At 32.8% G+C, this 17,889-nt stretch overlaps 1 protein-coding gene across 17 annotated transcripts in view; it reads left to right on the forward strand.

Moving 5' to 3' along the window:
• The first annotated feature begins 1,078 nt into the window (after positions 1-1,078).
• TRDN (triadin) overlaps positions 1,079-17,889 on the forward strand; it is a 481,452-nt gene continuing 464,641 nt past the window's right edge. For all 17 annotated transcript variants that reach the window (XM_074309957.1, XM_074309965.1, XM_074309958.1 and 14 more), the window contains exon 1: positions 1,079-1,733. In XM_074309957.1, coding sequence (XP_074166058.1) covers positions 1,712-1,733 — 22 coding nt within the window. In that variant the 5' untranslated portion in view covers positions 1,079-1,711. The remainder of the gene's footprint in view (positions 1,734-17,889) is intronic.

The following is a 17,889-nucleotide window of genomic DNA, read 5'->3' on the forward strand; positions in this document are numbered from 1 at the left end:
TTTTTTCTCTTTACCTCTAAGGAGACTTCCAGGCCTAAATCAATATCATGTGATTTTCAGGTCTGAGAAAAATTGACTATCTTCTCTATTTTCACTTGCTTAAATGAGTGACTATACTGACAAGCTTTTAAAATATGTGATGAATTTAAATATTAAGTCCTATTTCCTTCAAAAATTAAAAATGCTTGCGTGGAATTGAATGAAAAGGGCCTTGGGGATATAAAGTGGGAAGGGCCTAATTATTCTAATATCAAAGGCTGACCATTTCAAGCCTCCTGGCTTGTATTTACCTTCATAATGCTCTGACTGGTGAACCAAATGGTGGCACTCACCATTATCTGCAAGCAATAATAATGTGAATCCCACTCAAGGTTTCCATAATGTAGAGACTAGAACACAGCTAGCAAGTATGCACATTATAGGAAAAAAAGGAATATAAGCCAACAGATTGAAAATAAAAAAGGTTAGTTAATTTAAAGTTGGTTTTATTAAGAGGATGAAAATCACATATAGGTACTCTCAATCATTAAAACATTTCTCTGCTCATTATCACCTTAACCTTGGTGGGAAGGTGAAATTTAATCAGTTAATTTAGCTAATTATTCACAATCCTGATCATCTTGGAAGAGGAGGGTTAGAGAGAAGAAAGTTGAAATTACTATATAATATGAAGTTTGAAAATTACTTGTAAACATAGCCTTCTTTTCACCTTCCCTCTGCCAAGATGGCTGCAAGCGATTTAAGTTTTCTGCAAAGTAGTTTCATTTATTTATTTTTTATGTAAATACTTAGAATGCATGGATTTACTTAATATTGTCCAGTAAATCCAAAAGATGTGGGTTTTTATTATTATTATTTTCTTTCCACATTTAACAGCTACTTAACTCCCATGTGAAACTATTAACTTGAGGAGGAAGCTACAGGTTTTAGTAGCTGTACTGGCAAATGTGACCTTACATAAATGAGTAAAGTCACCAAGGGGAGCTGGGACAGACAGGGACTCAAATTGGAGAGAATTACCTAACTCTGTCCTCCCCTTTGGCTCTGGTAGACAGCAAGGGACCCTCCCCAGCCCAAATAAGGAAAGGAAGAATGTACTCAGCATTGAGTGCACTAAGAATAAACCTGAGCTCCTGTGGATAAGGTTACTCTCAAACACATTTTGTTTTCTATGTCACAGACCCCAAAGATCTGTAATTATCCTGGGATTGCTGTGGGGGTTTGACTGCTTTTTCCTAGTTATTTTGCCTGTGTATGAGCACGTGTGCATCTGTGTGTGATCTTTCTCTTTCTCGGCTTTGTTGTCCCCCTTTGGCACTGGAGAGCTGGTGTGTGTGCTTGTGCGTGTGTGTGTGTGTGTGTGTGTGTATGTGTGTGTGGGGGGGGGTCTCAGCAGTGCCAAAAAAGATCTGCTGAAGAGTCCGAGGGAGGCAGGCAGGGCTATTTTTGTTCGAAGCTGATACTTTTTGCATGAGTTGAAGTCGCCGCCTGGAAGAGGGCTCAGGTTGTTTCCGGGGGGAGAACTGTGCAGAAGACACCCAAAGTTCAGCGAAGCCCCAAGAAGCAGCTAGAACAGCAAGGAAAAAACAGGGGCCCCCCACAAGTGAACAGTGTAACCTCTGGCTGGGCCAGCTCCAGGACCCTGAAGCATTCTCCAGACTGCCATCTTAACAGCACCTTCTTAAACTGACTAACACTCACCCCTGCCACCATGACTGAAATCACAGCAGAAGGTACTGTAACCATTTTCTAACACAATTGTAGGGAAATCTTGAATTTGACAGGTGCACTAAATTGATGTCCAACCTATGGGAGGCCCCTGCCATTTTCAGAATGGGGTGCACAGGGTGATGTATGTTGTCTGTGATTGTGGAGGGGGGGGTTGGAGCCTCAGGAGAGTTTGTTGTGGAGGTGGGATGGGAAGGGTTCTATATGTGTTTGCTTTGGGTGGAGAAACTGTTAAGGGCTGGCCAGTGGGCCTACTAGTTAAAAAACTTGTTGCCCCCAAATTCTATAAATAGCTATGGAGCTGTAATATGAGAGCAGATGACTGTGAACCTTCCATGACAGTAGGTGGAGTTTGTGCTAAACTTAAACCATTAGCTTTAATACTTATCCTTTAAAATAGCTTGTTTTTAAACATATGTGTATGTGTGTGTGTACATACACAGAGCAGAGTAAATGAGATTAGTACTTTCCCCTCTTTATTATAGGTTGTCATATAAACCTATATGTATATTCATATATGTATATGCACCTAAGTCTATACAAACATCATCTTGCAGTTTTAAACATTGATAGTTTCAAACTATTCTAAGTCTTTTGGAATATCTTGTCTATGTAGTCATACAAGCATGAAAATATGCTTAGTCTAAAATAGTCTTGATATTTCCTATATCTCTGTTGAACATTCAGAGATGTTTTTATACTAAAACAAAATTACTTTAGAAAAATGAGAGAAAGACAGAGACAGAGACAGAAAACAGACAGACACAGAGAGACAGAGACACAGAGATAAAGAGGAGAGACAAAGAAACATGCCCACACAGAGAGGGATAGACAATCAAGACAGAGACAAAGACACATGGAGACAGAGAGACAGAAAGTCAGAGACAGAAAGATACACAGAGAGAAAGACAGTTTACTTTCCAAAAATCCAAATTCTGCTATCTTTGACACATATGCTTTTTTTCCTCTATTTTACTGAACGTATTTTATTGAAGAAAATAATTTATTTTCTATTTTATTAGGTGTTCTAAAAAGGAATATGCAGTTCAAATTTGCCACATTTTACTTTTTTGAGGGGGAAGTGAAGAGGGGAATGATTTGAACCTTTACCTTTACCACTCCCAGAATTGAGACACTCTCTCCATTATTGCAGATGGACAGCTCTTCTGTACTTTACAGATTTATATCTAGCATGCATCAGAATCAGAACTTGAACTCAAGTCTTCATGACTCTAGAGCCAACCTTCCATTCATGGTGTTATGCTATTTATCTTATCATTCAAAAATATTTTTTTTCCGTATAATGAATGGCAATAGTTTGGTTAGATTAGCTCATATCTAAATAAATGTTCTGTCATATTTGCTGAAACAAAGCACTCACCTCTGTTCTTAAGAAAAATGAGTGCCAATTTCAGAGTTTAGACCTAATTTATCTAGAATTTTCTTCTAGCAGTTAGAAGAAAATGAAACAGGTGGTACTTACTGCTCAACAGTTTCCAAATTGGACTGCTGGCCATAGGAGGTGATGGAATAGGAGGTTTATGGTCTTGGTTCTTTCTGAGGTTATTAGGCCAGGGTCAAATTTTCAATTCCTAATTTTTTTTTGCAAGCTTGTAACTAGAAATTGTCATGAGACTCCAAGAAATACTCATTTATATTTTCAAAATATTATACATGCTGTGACTTAATATATACTAAAATTTAATCTTATTCAACCTACAATCTAGAATCTGAAGTTTGAATGTGAATAAGTTTTTTTTATTATTTTGGTTTTCTGTTGTTTTGGACAACATCAACAAGGATGGGCATTTATGCAGTGCTTTAACATTTGCAAAACATTTTACATATATAATTTCATTTTAGCCTTATATAAAACCTTTTTTTAGGTACTTCATACATTATTATTCATATTTTATACATGAAGAGACTTCCAAAGTTTAAGTAACTCACATTGTCAAAAAGCTAGTATGCATATAAAGGGAGACCTGAACCCAGATTTTCTAACCTGCAGTCCAGCATTTTAGAAGAGCTGGATAAATGCTTATTGACTGATGTACCACTCTTATTCTATTTAATGTATTCTGGGGAAAGGATATCTATGATAACCACAAATTCAGTTCTATGCACAGTATTTAGAGACACACATACTCTTAGTTCTTTACTTCTGAATAGTGTTGACCTTCAGCAGAATTATAATAACACAAGACTAAAATAAACCATTCCTTACTTGTACTTGGAGCAGGATCAGTAGATTTTTTCATTTGTTTAATAAAGCCTTCTGCAAATGAAATCTTGGTTACATGCAAAAATGCTAATTCCTACTATCCCCTAGTATAATTTTTAAGAGTACTGGGTAAAATACCTTCATTTTTGTATAAATACAGTAACCAAAATTTAGAATGCAATTTTTTTTTAAAAGCTCCTCAACCAGCACTAAGAATGTGGTCTGTTCCCTGCCTACTTGAGCTTCATAGGATCTCAAAACCTCTGCATCATTATTTTCAGTATTTTTTTCTCTCCTTTTATACCTTTCATTTCAGTGATAGTCAAATGCCATTCAAGCTGTCAGCTGAAGAAAGCTTTCCCCTGCAGATAGGTACTGGAGTTATTCCATAAGGGTGTTCAAGGTGCCCTCTCCAACTATTAAGCTATATATTATATCACTCTTTTTTGCCACAGCTCTTGGACATATCTGCTTAACTTAAACAATATGTCATACTTTGCTGGAGCTAAACTATTTATCAGATGGCCTTCTCCTTTGTTATATATCAAGGAAAAGGATCATGGAATTTTAGACGAAGAAAATCAGAGATGATCTAGTCTATTATTCCTGCCCCCTCAATCCTCACCTTTATTTCTGTATGAGAAAACTGAGGCCCAGAAAGATCAAGAATCTTGCTTACTGTCTTTGTGAAAAGCTATTCAACCTTCTACCACTAATGCCAGTAATATATGCATTTAACTATGCCTATTTCCCAAGGTCCTTTCCCCCAATTCCCTCCATCTGTCTGTCTTCACATACCATCTCTGTACAGATGACTACCTAATTAAATCTAGCTTTTTTTTCTCTCTCAAACTCCAGTTCCACATAACCAAATATGCAATGGACAAATACACTAGACTTTTATTCCATCAGCATCTGAAACTTGACATGTCAAACCAAACCAAACCAAAAAATAAAGCCAATTATCATGCCCTTCCCTCCTAAACCCACCACACCTTTGAGCTTCCCTACATTTTTCAAGAAAACTCCTTTCAGTTACAAAATGTTTGCAGCCTCAAAGCTATCATTCATTTCTTCACTTTCCTTCACCCAAAGACATGCAACAAGTTGCCAAGTTATGTAATATCTATCTGTGCAGAATCTCTCAATCTGTCTCTTTGTGTATCTCTCAAATGGCTATAACCTTAGGTCACCCATAACTTGGCCTATTGTAATGGATTCCTAATTTCTAAATTCTAATTCTAAATTCCTGAAATACTGGTTCAAATCTCTTCTCTCTCTAATTCATCCTCCAAAAAGCTACCTAAGTGATATTCCTAAATTATGGATCTGATTATGTCACTCTCCTGATCAATAAATCCTTTAGGATCAAAAACAAAACTTTCTTAAGATCTGCAAAATTGGGTTTCTATTCACTTTTCTAGACTTATATAAGTGTTCCCTTCTTACTCCATACTGGTCTTATTGCTATTTATCATACATGGCATTTCATCTTCTATTTTCATAACTTTGTATATTTCATGTTTAGAATACCTTCTTTCTTCCCTCCACAAAATTTCTAGTTTTCTTCAAAGATGGACTAATTTTTGATGATCAAATGATAATTATTAGAAATATGTTTTTTAAAATGATTCCATGACTGGTAACAGTAGTCTCCTAGTTAATTATAAAACATTGAAATTAATCATAGAATACTATGCCCTTAGAATTCAGTGGACCTAAAGGATAATAATTATGTTTCCTACATGAGACAGAATTTCCTGACCTACCCTTGTACTTATGCTTCCCCTATAAAATTATTATTAATAATACTATTAATAATAAATTATATAAGTGACTGTTGCTTTCCTTATTAGAATGTAAATCATGAAAAGCAAGAAATGTTTTATTTTTGTCTTTGAACTATTAACACTTAGTTGTACAATACTATGTGGTGATCAATTTTTCAACAGTGAGATGAACCAAATTAGTTCCAATAGAGCAGTAATGAACTGAACCAGCTACACCCAGAGAAAGAACTCTGGGAGATGACTATGAACCCTACATAGAATTCCCAATCCCTCTATTTTTGCTGGCCTGCATTTTTTTATTTCCTTCAGAAGCTAATTGTACACTATTTCAAAGTCTGATTCTTTTTGTACAGCAAAACAACTGTTTGGATACGTATACACATATTGTATTTAATTTATACTTTAACATATATAACATGTATTGTTCAACCTGCCATCTGGCCGGGGGAGAGGGGAAGGAGGGGAAAAATTAGAACAAAAGGTTTGGCAATTGTCAATGCTGTAAAATTACCCGTGCATATATATGGTAAATAAAAATTATAAAAAAAAATACTTAGTTGTAATAGACTGTATGCAACATAATTAATAAGTGTTTGCTGACTAATTGATTTGATTGACTTGTAAAAACTTAAGTACACTTTTTTTTGTTTGTTTTTTTAAAAAAAACATACATACAGAGAGACATACAGGGACCTTTCTAAGGAGACTGTTCTGCCATTGCATAGCCTTGATGTTGAATCTTCCTGATATGATAATCAAGATCATATTGTGCTAGACTCCCAAAAATTCTGGGATGAGAGACTAAAACATCTATCTACTCTTCTCCTATGATTCTAACCCCATATTGATATTTACTATGATAACTTGAGCCTTCTTTGAAACATACCAGTTCTGTCTTCATTTTTAGGACAGCCACCAATTTTAGTGACCTAGATTTATGAAATTAAGAGCCATCTACTTCTATAAATAGATTTTTAGGGACTTTAATTATATAGCTGTATTCCTTCTAGATATTAGGTAAGCAAAATACATTAGTTCCAATTTATTAAAGATTAAAAGCTAAAAGGAAGAGAGTTTCCAAACTTGTACAAAACATAAAGTGAGGCATATAGTAGGCCAATGTTGCTATCAAAGACAAGGTATAATATGTATATATTATAACTTTGCATTACAGAATTGATAAAAGAATAGAGAAAATAACTTTTGATGATCAAATAGGAACTATTAGAAAGAATCTGAAAAATAATTATATGACTATTACCAATGGTCTCCCAGTTACAAGATATTAGAATTAATCATAGAATTAATAGAATTGAACCTAAAGAGTATTACAATAAAAAGATTCATGGTGGGTATGAAAAACCTCTTGAATATTATAAGAAATTAAAATAAGGGATATTAGGACTTCATAATAAGGGGGGAAAGAGGTAAACTACTCATTCAGCAAGAGTAAAGAATAAAAGAGAAAAAGCTATGAAGAATAGTTTAAAAAAAGATGCCATTTAAGTTCCTAACCAGGAGAACAGGTTTTATTAGTAGAAGGGGAGGGGAAGAGAAATGATAAGTCCAGTTTTGAAAATATTGAGTTAAATGAGAAAGCAGGCTATTGAGATGAAGGTGTGGGCAATTGAAAATATTGAAATATTGAAGGGTCAAGAGAATATATTTTTAAAAAAAACTAGAACATATTTAAATATAGAAGAAAAAAGAATCTGCGAAGGAAAAAATTATAAAATAATTCTAGTGTTATATTGAAGTTAGCTTTTCCATTTACTGCTTATGAGAGAGAATTCAGGGAAATCATTTAAATCCTTTGGGTTTCCATTTCCTAATCTGGAATGAAGTGGGTATGACTAGTTAATATTTAACATTTCTTCCATCTTTAAATGCTACAAAAATTAAAGTATTAAAATGTAAATTTCTTGTCTCATTATTCCTATCACCCAGGATAGTGTTTGAAAACATAGTAGCCACTTGTATCTGAAACATGTTATGCAGCTTTATTCAAATATGAAGTACTTTGGTTAGATTCTACATTCATTTATTAAGTTCTTTCTATTTGGGAAGCACTATGATATATATTAGCAATACAAAGACAAAAATAAAGTAGTTCCTTTCTCAATAAGCTTGCATTCCATATAATGATTTTTAAATTGAATTAGTCAATAAGGGTTTAGTAAAAATGAATTCCAAAAAGCAAACAGGTTGAAATTAAAAACCATACGTTTTTATTGGATTGGATAGACAGGTAACTTTTTAATCCTTTTGAATAACTCTTTGAGACTCCTGTTAGAATGTGAACTCTCTGAAGGCAGTGAAAGTGTTTTTGCCTTTCTTTATATCTGCTGTGCTTAATAGAGAGTGCCCAATATATATTAAGTACTTACTGACTGACTGACTGACTGATTGAAGATAACTAAGAGGGCAGGGATCAGGGTTGGATGTGGTAAGAGAAATGAGGTGGAGGGAAATGTCAAATAAGAAAGCAATGATTAAAGTTGGAGGTGTTTAATTATGTCTTGATAATAAAGCTGATGTTAATGAAGCTTACTTAGGAGGTGACAACTTTTTGTATGACAATTAGTTGAGGTATTTTTTTTTTCTGGTGCAAATAATAGGAGATGGCTACTGGTCAGTCAATCCATAAGCAATGGCATGCATTATACTTATAACCAAGGAAAAAAGGAAGGAAGAAAGGAATGAGGGTAGAAAGAACTATAAATCATTCATGTTCAAAAGGAATTTTTATTTTAAGTTCCTTTAACTTTGAAATTTTGATTCTGTGAATACAATTCTTTTAGTTGGTTTTCTTAGGTGAAAAATGGTAAGTAGGTAAAAAGCTTAGTGTCCTGATAGATTAAAAAAACTATTTTCAAAATTGTCTGGTTGGTGACTGACTTTATTTCTTTGCTAACTGAGGGAGCAATTCATGCCTAGTCCATGATGCATAATACTCAGTGAATAAAAAGAAAAAGTATATTTAGTTCATTTTAAAGTGTATTTTTATAATCCAAGCCTGACATATTCCATTGGGAAGCATCCTTTCTTTTTTTAATTTTTTTTAATAATCACCCCCCCAACATTTGGTTATATTTAAGCAAATGGTACAAATGTAAAACGTTTTTCTTATCAGCTTAAATGCTTCTGAATTTTTCTATTTATTTTCAGTCATCATTGTGATTGCAATTTTAAAATCATGATTTTTTACAATGGTTTATGAATAGAAGGTATTCAGCCATTATACTAAGGGCTTAAGGATCTTTGGAGACTTTGGGCCTTCAGTGTTGTTTGCATTAATGTTTAATCAGTTAACAATATTTAATATCAGAGAAGTATAAAATAGTACAGCCAAGCACTTTTAAAATCATTTCCATTGACCTTTGGGTTGAATATATCAAATTGAAAAGAGAAGGTATGATTTTCCAGTTTATTTTTCAGCCTTACAAAACCATTCCATTGGAGTTTAAAGGTAGCATGAACCAATTATTGTTTTTCTTTTTCAGACTAAAGCAAGAATTCTTTGGGGACATATTCATTATATGAAAGAACACACAAGCATTTTCTTCAGCAGCATATTTTAATAAAACAAATAGGTGGAAAGTTCCATTTGCTACTATATCTTGAAACAATCCAGTGATTTCTAACTTGTGGATTCCCATCATTAAAAACAATTCACATTTGAAACCCTAAAGAACAGTGATCTAACATTGACAATAGAGTGATATCAATAAGGAGTTAGAAGAGCAACTCTCATCCTTGTCTGCTTGCTCTTAGTAATTTGATTAGCCTGGACACTACAGCACAAGGTGGAATATAACTAGATGCTTTCTTTTAGTGTCATGTGAACATATTTTCCCCAAAAGTGAGACTTATGCAGAAACAAATGAACTTCCTAGTCCTGTATTCTTCCTCATCAAAGAGATTTTAAAAAGAATATGCTCTGCACATATGTAATGAATAAAGACCTGCTCCTCTCTTTCTCTATGCTGTTCTTCAAGCATCAAAAGCATCCCCATCTCTATGCCTGAAGTCAAGTTGTCAAAGGCACAATGAATCTAAGACTTTGTGAGATCCTTTGGTATGTAAATGAGCTGGCTCCCCCTATAATTCAAAGAGTAGATTTAGGTTGTAATTTCCTTTAAATATCAAAATCTGAACCCAGTTTAGACTGTTTGTTTATAATTTGGCTCTGCACAATTAGCCTGATGTTGCAGGAAAGAAACTATTCTGTAAAATATCATTTTAACAAATACTAATGTAGCTTAATTATAGAATTTTGGATCTAGAAGGGACATTAGAGATTTATGTAACCAGATATTTTGCAAGTGCAAATGCAAAACAGTCCAGAGTTATTCATTCTGACCCTTAGGGCTATGTTTTGACTTGGTAGAGAAAGCATGAGGCCTAAGAAAATGACACACCAATTCTATTCTTGGTTCTTTACTTATTCATTTTGTAATTCCACCTGTCCCTGATAGAAAGTCTTCATCTGTTATAGGAAAACAACTCATAGGTTTTTATTGGATGTAATAATAATTCTTTGAAAGGGAAAATGTGCTTTGCATAATAGAGAACCAGTAGACACAATATATTTAGGCATCCAAATTCTATTTCACAAGTAGAAAAATGTGTTTTAAAAAGATACTATAAAACTTGTTGCTCTATGTAAGAAACTTACACTATGCTAAGAAAAGGGACAGATAAAAATAAATTAGATATGATTGCTGGCTTCAGGGACTATATTATTTGGAAGGCATAACTACGAATACAAATAAACCTAAAGTAAATTATAATAATCTAAATATATAAGAGGAAGTATGGAGTTCTATAATATTAGTTAAAGGAGGAATATCTTATACTTTTGGCATTTCTGCCAAAAACTTCATTGTTATGGAAGGATTTGATCTGTTGGGTGATGAGAAAAGAATATATACAAGAGATGTCCAAAGAATAGAGATGTTAAAATATGGATTTCATGGTTTATATTAGGAAGACTATGTAAACATCTGAGTAGAGTAGCATGAGACAAGCTTAGAAAAGCATATTGGAACCAGATTGTAGTAAGCTTTAAGGAATATCTTTTGGATGTTTTTCAGTAGGTAACAGGGAGTCATTGAAAGCTTTGTATTCATGAGATAATGAAATCATACCTATGAACGACTGTATTCATCTTGTAGCAGTATACAGGGCCAATTTGAAGGCAAATAAATTAGAGGCAAGGAGAACTGGTAAGTGATTATTTATGCAGAGTAGGCAAAGAATAAAGAGGTTTTGAATGATTGTAGTCAAAGTGATGATGATAAAGTTGGAATAGATATGAGAGTTTATGAGGAGAAAGCTAATTTGTCAAATGTTTGAATATATAGGATGCATTGGAGATGCAAAGATAAAAATGTTGTGGGAGTCTACCAACCTGAGTTTCTTGAGAGCTTAGAAAGAAATCAACCCTAGATCATAGCTGCAAGACATGACAATTCATAAAGTCAGTAGTGAGACAGAAAGAAAAAAAACAAACAAACAAACAAACAAACAAAAAAACTTCTTAGTGAATTCAGGACTATTTCCTGGTAGCTGCTCAAATATTTTATAGTACATATTTGGTTTTAAATACTTTTAAATTTTGCTTACAGTATATTGTCAATTAGTGACATTATAAGGCAGAATGGAAATGAAGGAAGCATACAAATCCCAGAATCACAAGAGTTGCCGAAGGTAGGTTTATTTCTGTAGCAAACACAGTTGTTGGTCTTATCATACTTCTTTGTATTGTTAGAAAATCTCTAAGATAATGAAGGATCCTTTTTAAAACAAAATCATTCTTGCTCCTTCTGCTATTGAAAGGAAGTAAAGTGAGGTTCTCTATTCAAATATCCCATAGATCTTTTCTGTGATTGTTGTGCTTTGTTTTTTGTTGTTCTTGTTTGATTACTAAAAGTATACATTGCTTTTCTACTGAAGTAGATTATAGTCAGTATTACTAAAAAGAGGAATCAGCTCTTTCAGAAATAAATGCTAATGTATGATTCTGTGACCTAAAATTCCACAGGGACAAACATCCAGAAAGCATGAAAATTTCTCTAGAATGAAATTGTGAAGACGTGTAGAGAAGCAGTTCCAAAAAAGAAAATCTATCAAAAACACCTGATATGAACTCACAGAGAATTTCATTAGTCAACTTATATATTAGAGAAATATATACAGAAGAAAGTGAAGACCTACAGAAATAAAAAAAAAATGAGACACATTCTTATAAAAATATTGTAAGGAATAGCATTCCTTCAAAGTGCAATACAAGTTCAAAACAAACAAAATGGAGAGAAATGCTAAGCAAGCATAATAAAAAGTTTCTCTTTTTCGGTTATAATGGAGTAAAGGAGAATACTTAGAAAAGTTATAGATTTTCTATTTGATAGTTTAATGGTAACAAAATGGAAAGGAAGTGGAATGAAACTTCTTATTTTGTTTGTTTTTGATTCCAAGGAGAAATATTTTTGAGAGAAAAAAAACAAAACCTGAATGACCAAAAAAGGTGCCCACCCGTAGCTATGCTCAGAGCTCCTGTCACCAGGTCCAAATGAAGCATATCCAAGGTTAAGCACACGTGGTTGTGATAAACAAGTCATAGTTAGTTACTTTTAAGGGTCATTGAACATAAAGATCCAGAATAGAAAAGGGAAGAGAAGAGAAAAAATAATTTATATAGTGCTCACTGTGTGTCAAGAACTTTTTTCTAAGACCTTTTGATAAATATCTAACTTATTGATCCTCGCAACAACCTACTGTTATTATACCTGTCCTACAGCTGAGGAAACTGAAGCTGTTAGAAATAAAGTGACTTGCCCAGGATCACACAGCTAGTAAATGCTTGCAGCCAGATTTGAATTGAGTTCTGTCTATAGAATCACCACTTTATCACCAAGTGCCTCTAGGTTGGAGGTCAAATGACTTGATCCGCCCCTCCCCCCCCCCCAAAAGGAAGAGACCATGATCTGGAAACTATGGGAAAATGATTTTTGAATTCAATTCCTGGAGAAAAAAATCTAGAATATTTCTAGAAAATTATTAGTGGACATTTGAAATAGTCATGAGAATAGAGAACTATCATGAGTTGATCAAGAACAAATTATGCCATAATAGCCTCATTTTTTGGGGGGGAAACAATTATTAGACTGATAAAACTGGATAATGCATTAGGTACAGCTTACTTGGATTTTATGATTGCATTTCACAAAAATTCTAATGTTCTTGTTTTGTACAGGAAAGAAAAAAATATTGGCTAGGTGAAAGTACAATTAGGTGGATTCAAAATGGGTTAAATAATTAACCCATTAATTAAATTATTAAATTATTAAATAATTAATGAGTCATGTCACTATAGAGTATGATTTCTACCAAGAAAAATTTATCATTTCATTATCATGAAAAATTTCTTATAACTAGAGCTATCCAAAAGTAGAATGGACAAGACCAGAATATATTAAATTATCCCCTGATGTAAATTTTCAAAAACTATTTTCAAGGAAAATGTTCAAGAAGTTTCTCAGTTAACTAAACATTGGGTGATTTTTGAGGTACTTTCCAACATGATTCTGGATGCTGATTATGTCTCTCCAGAGGAACAATGAAAAATAATAACTTATTTTGTATTACATAATGCCTTGTGATTTTCAATGTTTTTTGTTACAATCTTAAAGAATTAAGAATAAAATAAAATATTCCTATTTTTTACCAGATAGGAATTTTGAGGGTCAGAGAGGTAAATTGATAGTCATATCTATGTAACTGGTAAATATTTAAGCTGGGATATGGACATGCCTTTGTTAATCTAAATGTAGCGGGGGAGAGGGGTTTTTATTATGTCAGCTTAGTTTTTTAGAAATGACTATACATATATATAGTATTATGTTAGTCACTGTGAGACAATTCAACTGTTGCATTGTTGTCGGTTGAACTATTGGCCAGGAGTTAAACATTCTCATACTTACTCATTGGTTTGCAGAAGTGAGAATATTGATTACCAAGTCAAGACAACAGCATTAGATAGATTAAACATTACCAAGCAGCAGAATGAGAGCTGAGATTTAATACCTAGCCCAAAATCCTGAGGTAGCTATAGGCTGTCTAAAAGATTTAACCTAGATGAGGCTTCACAGCTGTATGGTTACTAACAATAGTAATGGTCTGTGGTAATAGTTGCTCTGAGTGTCAAAAGTCTTTCTTTGCTGATCTTTTTAGCTGGGATAGCATATAGCTGCTTGATTAATCCTGTCCTGACTAGCAAGTTCCTTTGTATGTAAAGGGTCATAGCAAGTCACTAAGTTTCCCTTGCTGTGAGCTTACTAATGAACCATCATATGGAATGGATTCAAAGGACTTAGTGAAATAGAGATTTATTTAATAATAGCTGAAATTTGTATAGCACTTAAAGGTTTGTGAAATGCTTTACTGATATTATTTCTTTTGATCATTATAACTATACTAGCAGGTAAGTGCTATTATCCCTCCCATTTACAAATGAGGGAAATAAGGCAAAGACAAAGAGAGGTTATGACTTCGATTACATCATACAACTGGCAGGTATTTGAGATTAGATTTGAAATTCAAGTCTTCTTGACCCCACATCCATTACTCCATCCTGACAGAGTTTAGTTTCTTTTAAAGTTCCTTTCTTACCGAAAACAGATACCGTTATTATCATAGAAACCTATTTCTTATAAATAGTTTGCTGTTCAGATAACTGTATTTTTAAATTCTTCATAAAAAGAAATAAGTATCTCTTAATTATATACAGGACACTAGGATTCAGAAGAGATGAATTGGGACACTGTACCCTTAAGAAAAATCAGTGGAAAGTGATAGGTTATTTACTATGTCCTTAAGCTAATGAGCTGAGAAGTGACAGCATAATTTGAGTAGAGACACAGGTGGAAACAGCACTTGTGGGTAATCTGAAGGGTAGTACTTTTGAAAAATTGCCTTATATAATTTTACAAATGCTAAAACACAAACTTGAGAAGAAATTGAATATCTTTTTTAGCTTGCATGGGAAACACTCTGTAATGTGACAAGATTTTTTTATATATGTCTACTTATTCCTCTGACAAAATTCTCTTCATCCCTTATAAAAGTTCAAAGAATAAATTGTGAAAAGAGCATGAGTCTTTTTAGAGTTAGTTCTTATACAACCCTAAGTTAGGAGCAAAGGAGGAAATGACATATCGTGATAGGAAAAATCATATCATGAATTGTTATAATAACAATCAGTTGTGTCCAACTCTTTGTGATCCCATTTGTGGTTTTCTTGGCAAAGATACTTGAGTGATTTGCCATTTCCTTCTCCAGTTTATGTTATAGATGAGGATTGCGACTTATTCAGGGTCACACAGCCAGTAAGTGTTTGAGGCTGAATGTAAATTCAGGTATTCCTGATTTTAGGTGCACTGCATCACTAAGTTGCCCATTGCACCATTTAGCTAACCAAAAATAATATTAGATTATTATAATTACACTAATGATAATGATTAAAAATAATAACTTCTATTTGCATAGTATTTCTAGGCCTATTAAAATTATGCCTTTTAATCCTGAAATGGAGAACTGAGCTACCTGTTTGCTAATGCCAGCACTAAGTTTCTCATGTACTATCACATACTAAAGCACTTACATATTTAGTCTCTATCATTTTAAGAAATTATATGGCCTAATAAATAGAAAGCCAGCCTCAAAATCAGTAACAACTAGGTTCATTTTCTCCTTCTGACATATAATTATTAAGAGTTCATGGGCAAATTATTTAGCACCTCAATTTTCTAGAAAAATCTCTAAGATAAGTTGGAAAAATGAAAATCTGCATCGATAAGTAAGAGGAATTCCTTGTGTCAATGACATTATGGGCCCAGCTTAACAAATTGTATTATTTTGCATTTTTTTTACTTAAAATTGATTTACTTCATTTTATTTATAAGAACTTCCTAATTCTGTACTATATCACTTGAAAGTAGACATTTCCCTCCATTTATTTTGATTTCAACACTAATATCTAGTGGAATACCTTGTATATGTCAGATACTCCATAAATGCTTATACCATATAAACCTGGGGATAGAGATCTATTTGTTACTCATTCCTACATAAATATTATTATTTAAGTCATTTATGTCATGTATGTATAGAAAAATAAAGATAACTATCTTTATTACTATTACTATCTCTCTAGCATATCTTTCTATATTTTAATGATTATGTTACTGGATTAAGTCTGTAAGTTTGAGTCATCACTATATGGTCCATTAACTATTGTGAGCTTTTTCAGTATGAATGGCATACCTAAAGTCAAAAAAGTCCTTTTCAAATATTCATTTTTGGTCATTTTGGAAATTGAACTGGGTCTTATTCAGAGTATGGATGGATCAATATAAATTGAGCATTCTTACCAAGGACAAAGAAATTCTGGAAATGGTTCAGAAAGTAATCTTTGCTTGAAAGTTCAATACAAAAATGTAATTATTTAAGTTAATTTTAATTTTACTGTCATTACCCTCCCATTAGAAGTAATTAGAAATCATGTCTGCTTGTGAACATATGTGGAAGGTCGCCATGCCAACATTAAATTTTCATTTTGGTTTAAAAATAAATCATAAATTTAATGACTCATCAGTAGCTTGGATAAGAATCCAAAAATATAGATTGAAATTTTCCAGTCTACAATCAATTGGATAAGTTTCAAACTAAAATTATAATCTCTTTGACATGGGTCACAAAAATCATTAAAATTGGAGTTTAATTAAAGAACAAATACCTTCAAATATGTTTTTAGGCCTTTAAGAACATACTATAACTATACCTAATATCATGATCTTATCCTCATTGTACATTCCTGGAATGCAATTCTGGAGTTTGGAGAGGAACAATCAAGGATAGTAAGGAGTTTGGGCAGACTGATCTGTCCCATCTAAGCAGGTAAGATGAATGACATAATCAGGAGGGCACTAAGAAAAGAAAAGACAAAATTTTATGTATCTAAACATATCTGAATAAACATGTGTAATTTCATGAATGTTTTCATTATACATATATACACATATGTATGCATCCATGTCTGATACACACTAAATAGCATATCCTAATTAATAATATAATATACTATATAATAGCTAGTATTGTTAGTATTTATATAAAGGGGTCCTAGATGATGCAATGGATAGAATGCTGGACCTGGAGTCAGAAAGACTGATACTCAGGAGTTCAAATCCAGCTTCAGACACTAGCCATGTGACCTTGGGTAAATCATTTAACTGTTTGCTACAGTTTCTTCATCTGAATAAATAATAAAATGTCAAACCGTTCCAGTAGTTTTACCAAAAAAAAAAAAAAAAACCCAAATGGAATCAGAAAGAGTCAGATACAAGTGAAAATAACTGAACAACAACATTTATATAACATTTAAGGTTTGCAAACTTTTTTCATTGTTTATATCATTTGACATTCACAGCAATCCTGTAGAAATAGATGATAGGGTCATTTCCATTTTATAGATGAAAAAAAACAAGATTAGGAATTAAGGGGCTCAATCAAGATGACACAGCTAATATATGTCCTAGATGAAAGAAGAAATTGAAATGGATAGGTAACTTTTCTTTTGGGGGGCCCAAAGCACTACAAGGCTACTTAGTAGATTAATTTACTATTAACTTTTAAATTATGTTAGCAAAAAATTGAATATCATATGAGATAATATTCCCTAATTTTATGTAAAACCAGGGAAAATCTAGATTTTAAAAAAGATCATAGAATAAATCCCATAGAAATCATATAGTCTCCCTTCTCTCTTATTTTATAGATGAGGAAAATAAAGTTCTGAGAGAGAGTGACCTTCCTAGAGTTATTTAAGGATGTGTTTATAGATTTTTTCTGAGATTTATAAAATAAATATATTTAATCAGGAAATACAGTATTTGAAGGCTTTTGAAGAAATTCAGAATCCTAATTACAAAAATAAAAATAGAAATTAAACATTTTATTGTAAAAGACAAGTTTAGGTTTTTTGCATAATTTTCTTTCCTATAATATAATTCTTTCCCATTCAGAGTTTTGATCCTGTACTAAGTCACTCAATGGAGCTCTTCAAAAAATTTTTTTCTGCTCATA

The sequence above is a fragment of the Sminthopsis crassicaudata genome, chromosome 4, assembly GCF_048593235.1.
Source record: "Sminthopsis crassicaudata isolate SCR6 chromosome 4, ASM4859323v1, whole genome shotgun sequence".
Taxonomy (NCBI): Eukaryota; Metazoa; Chordata; class Mammalia; order Dasyuromorphia; family Dasyuridae; genus Sminthopsis; species Sminthopsis crassicaudata.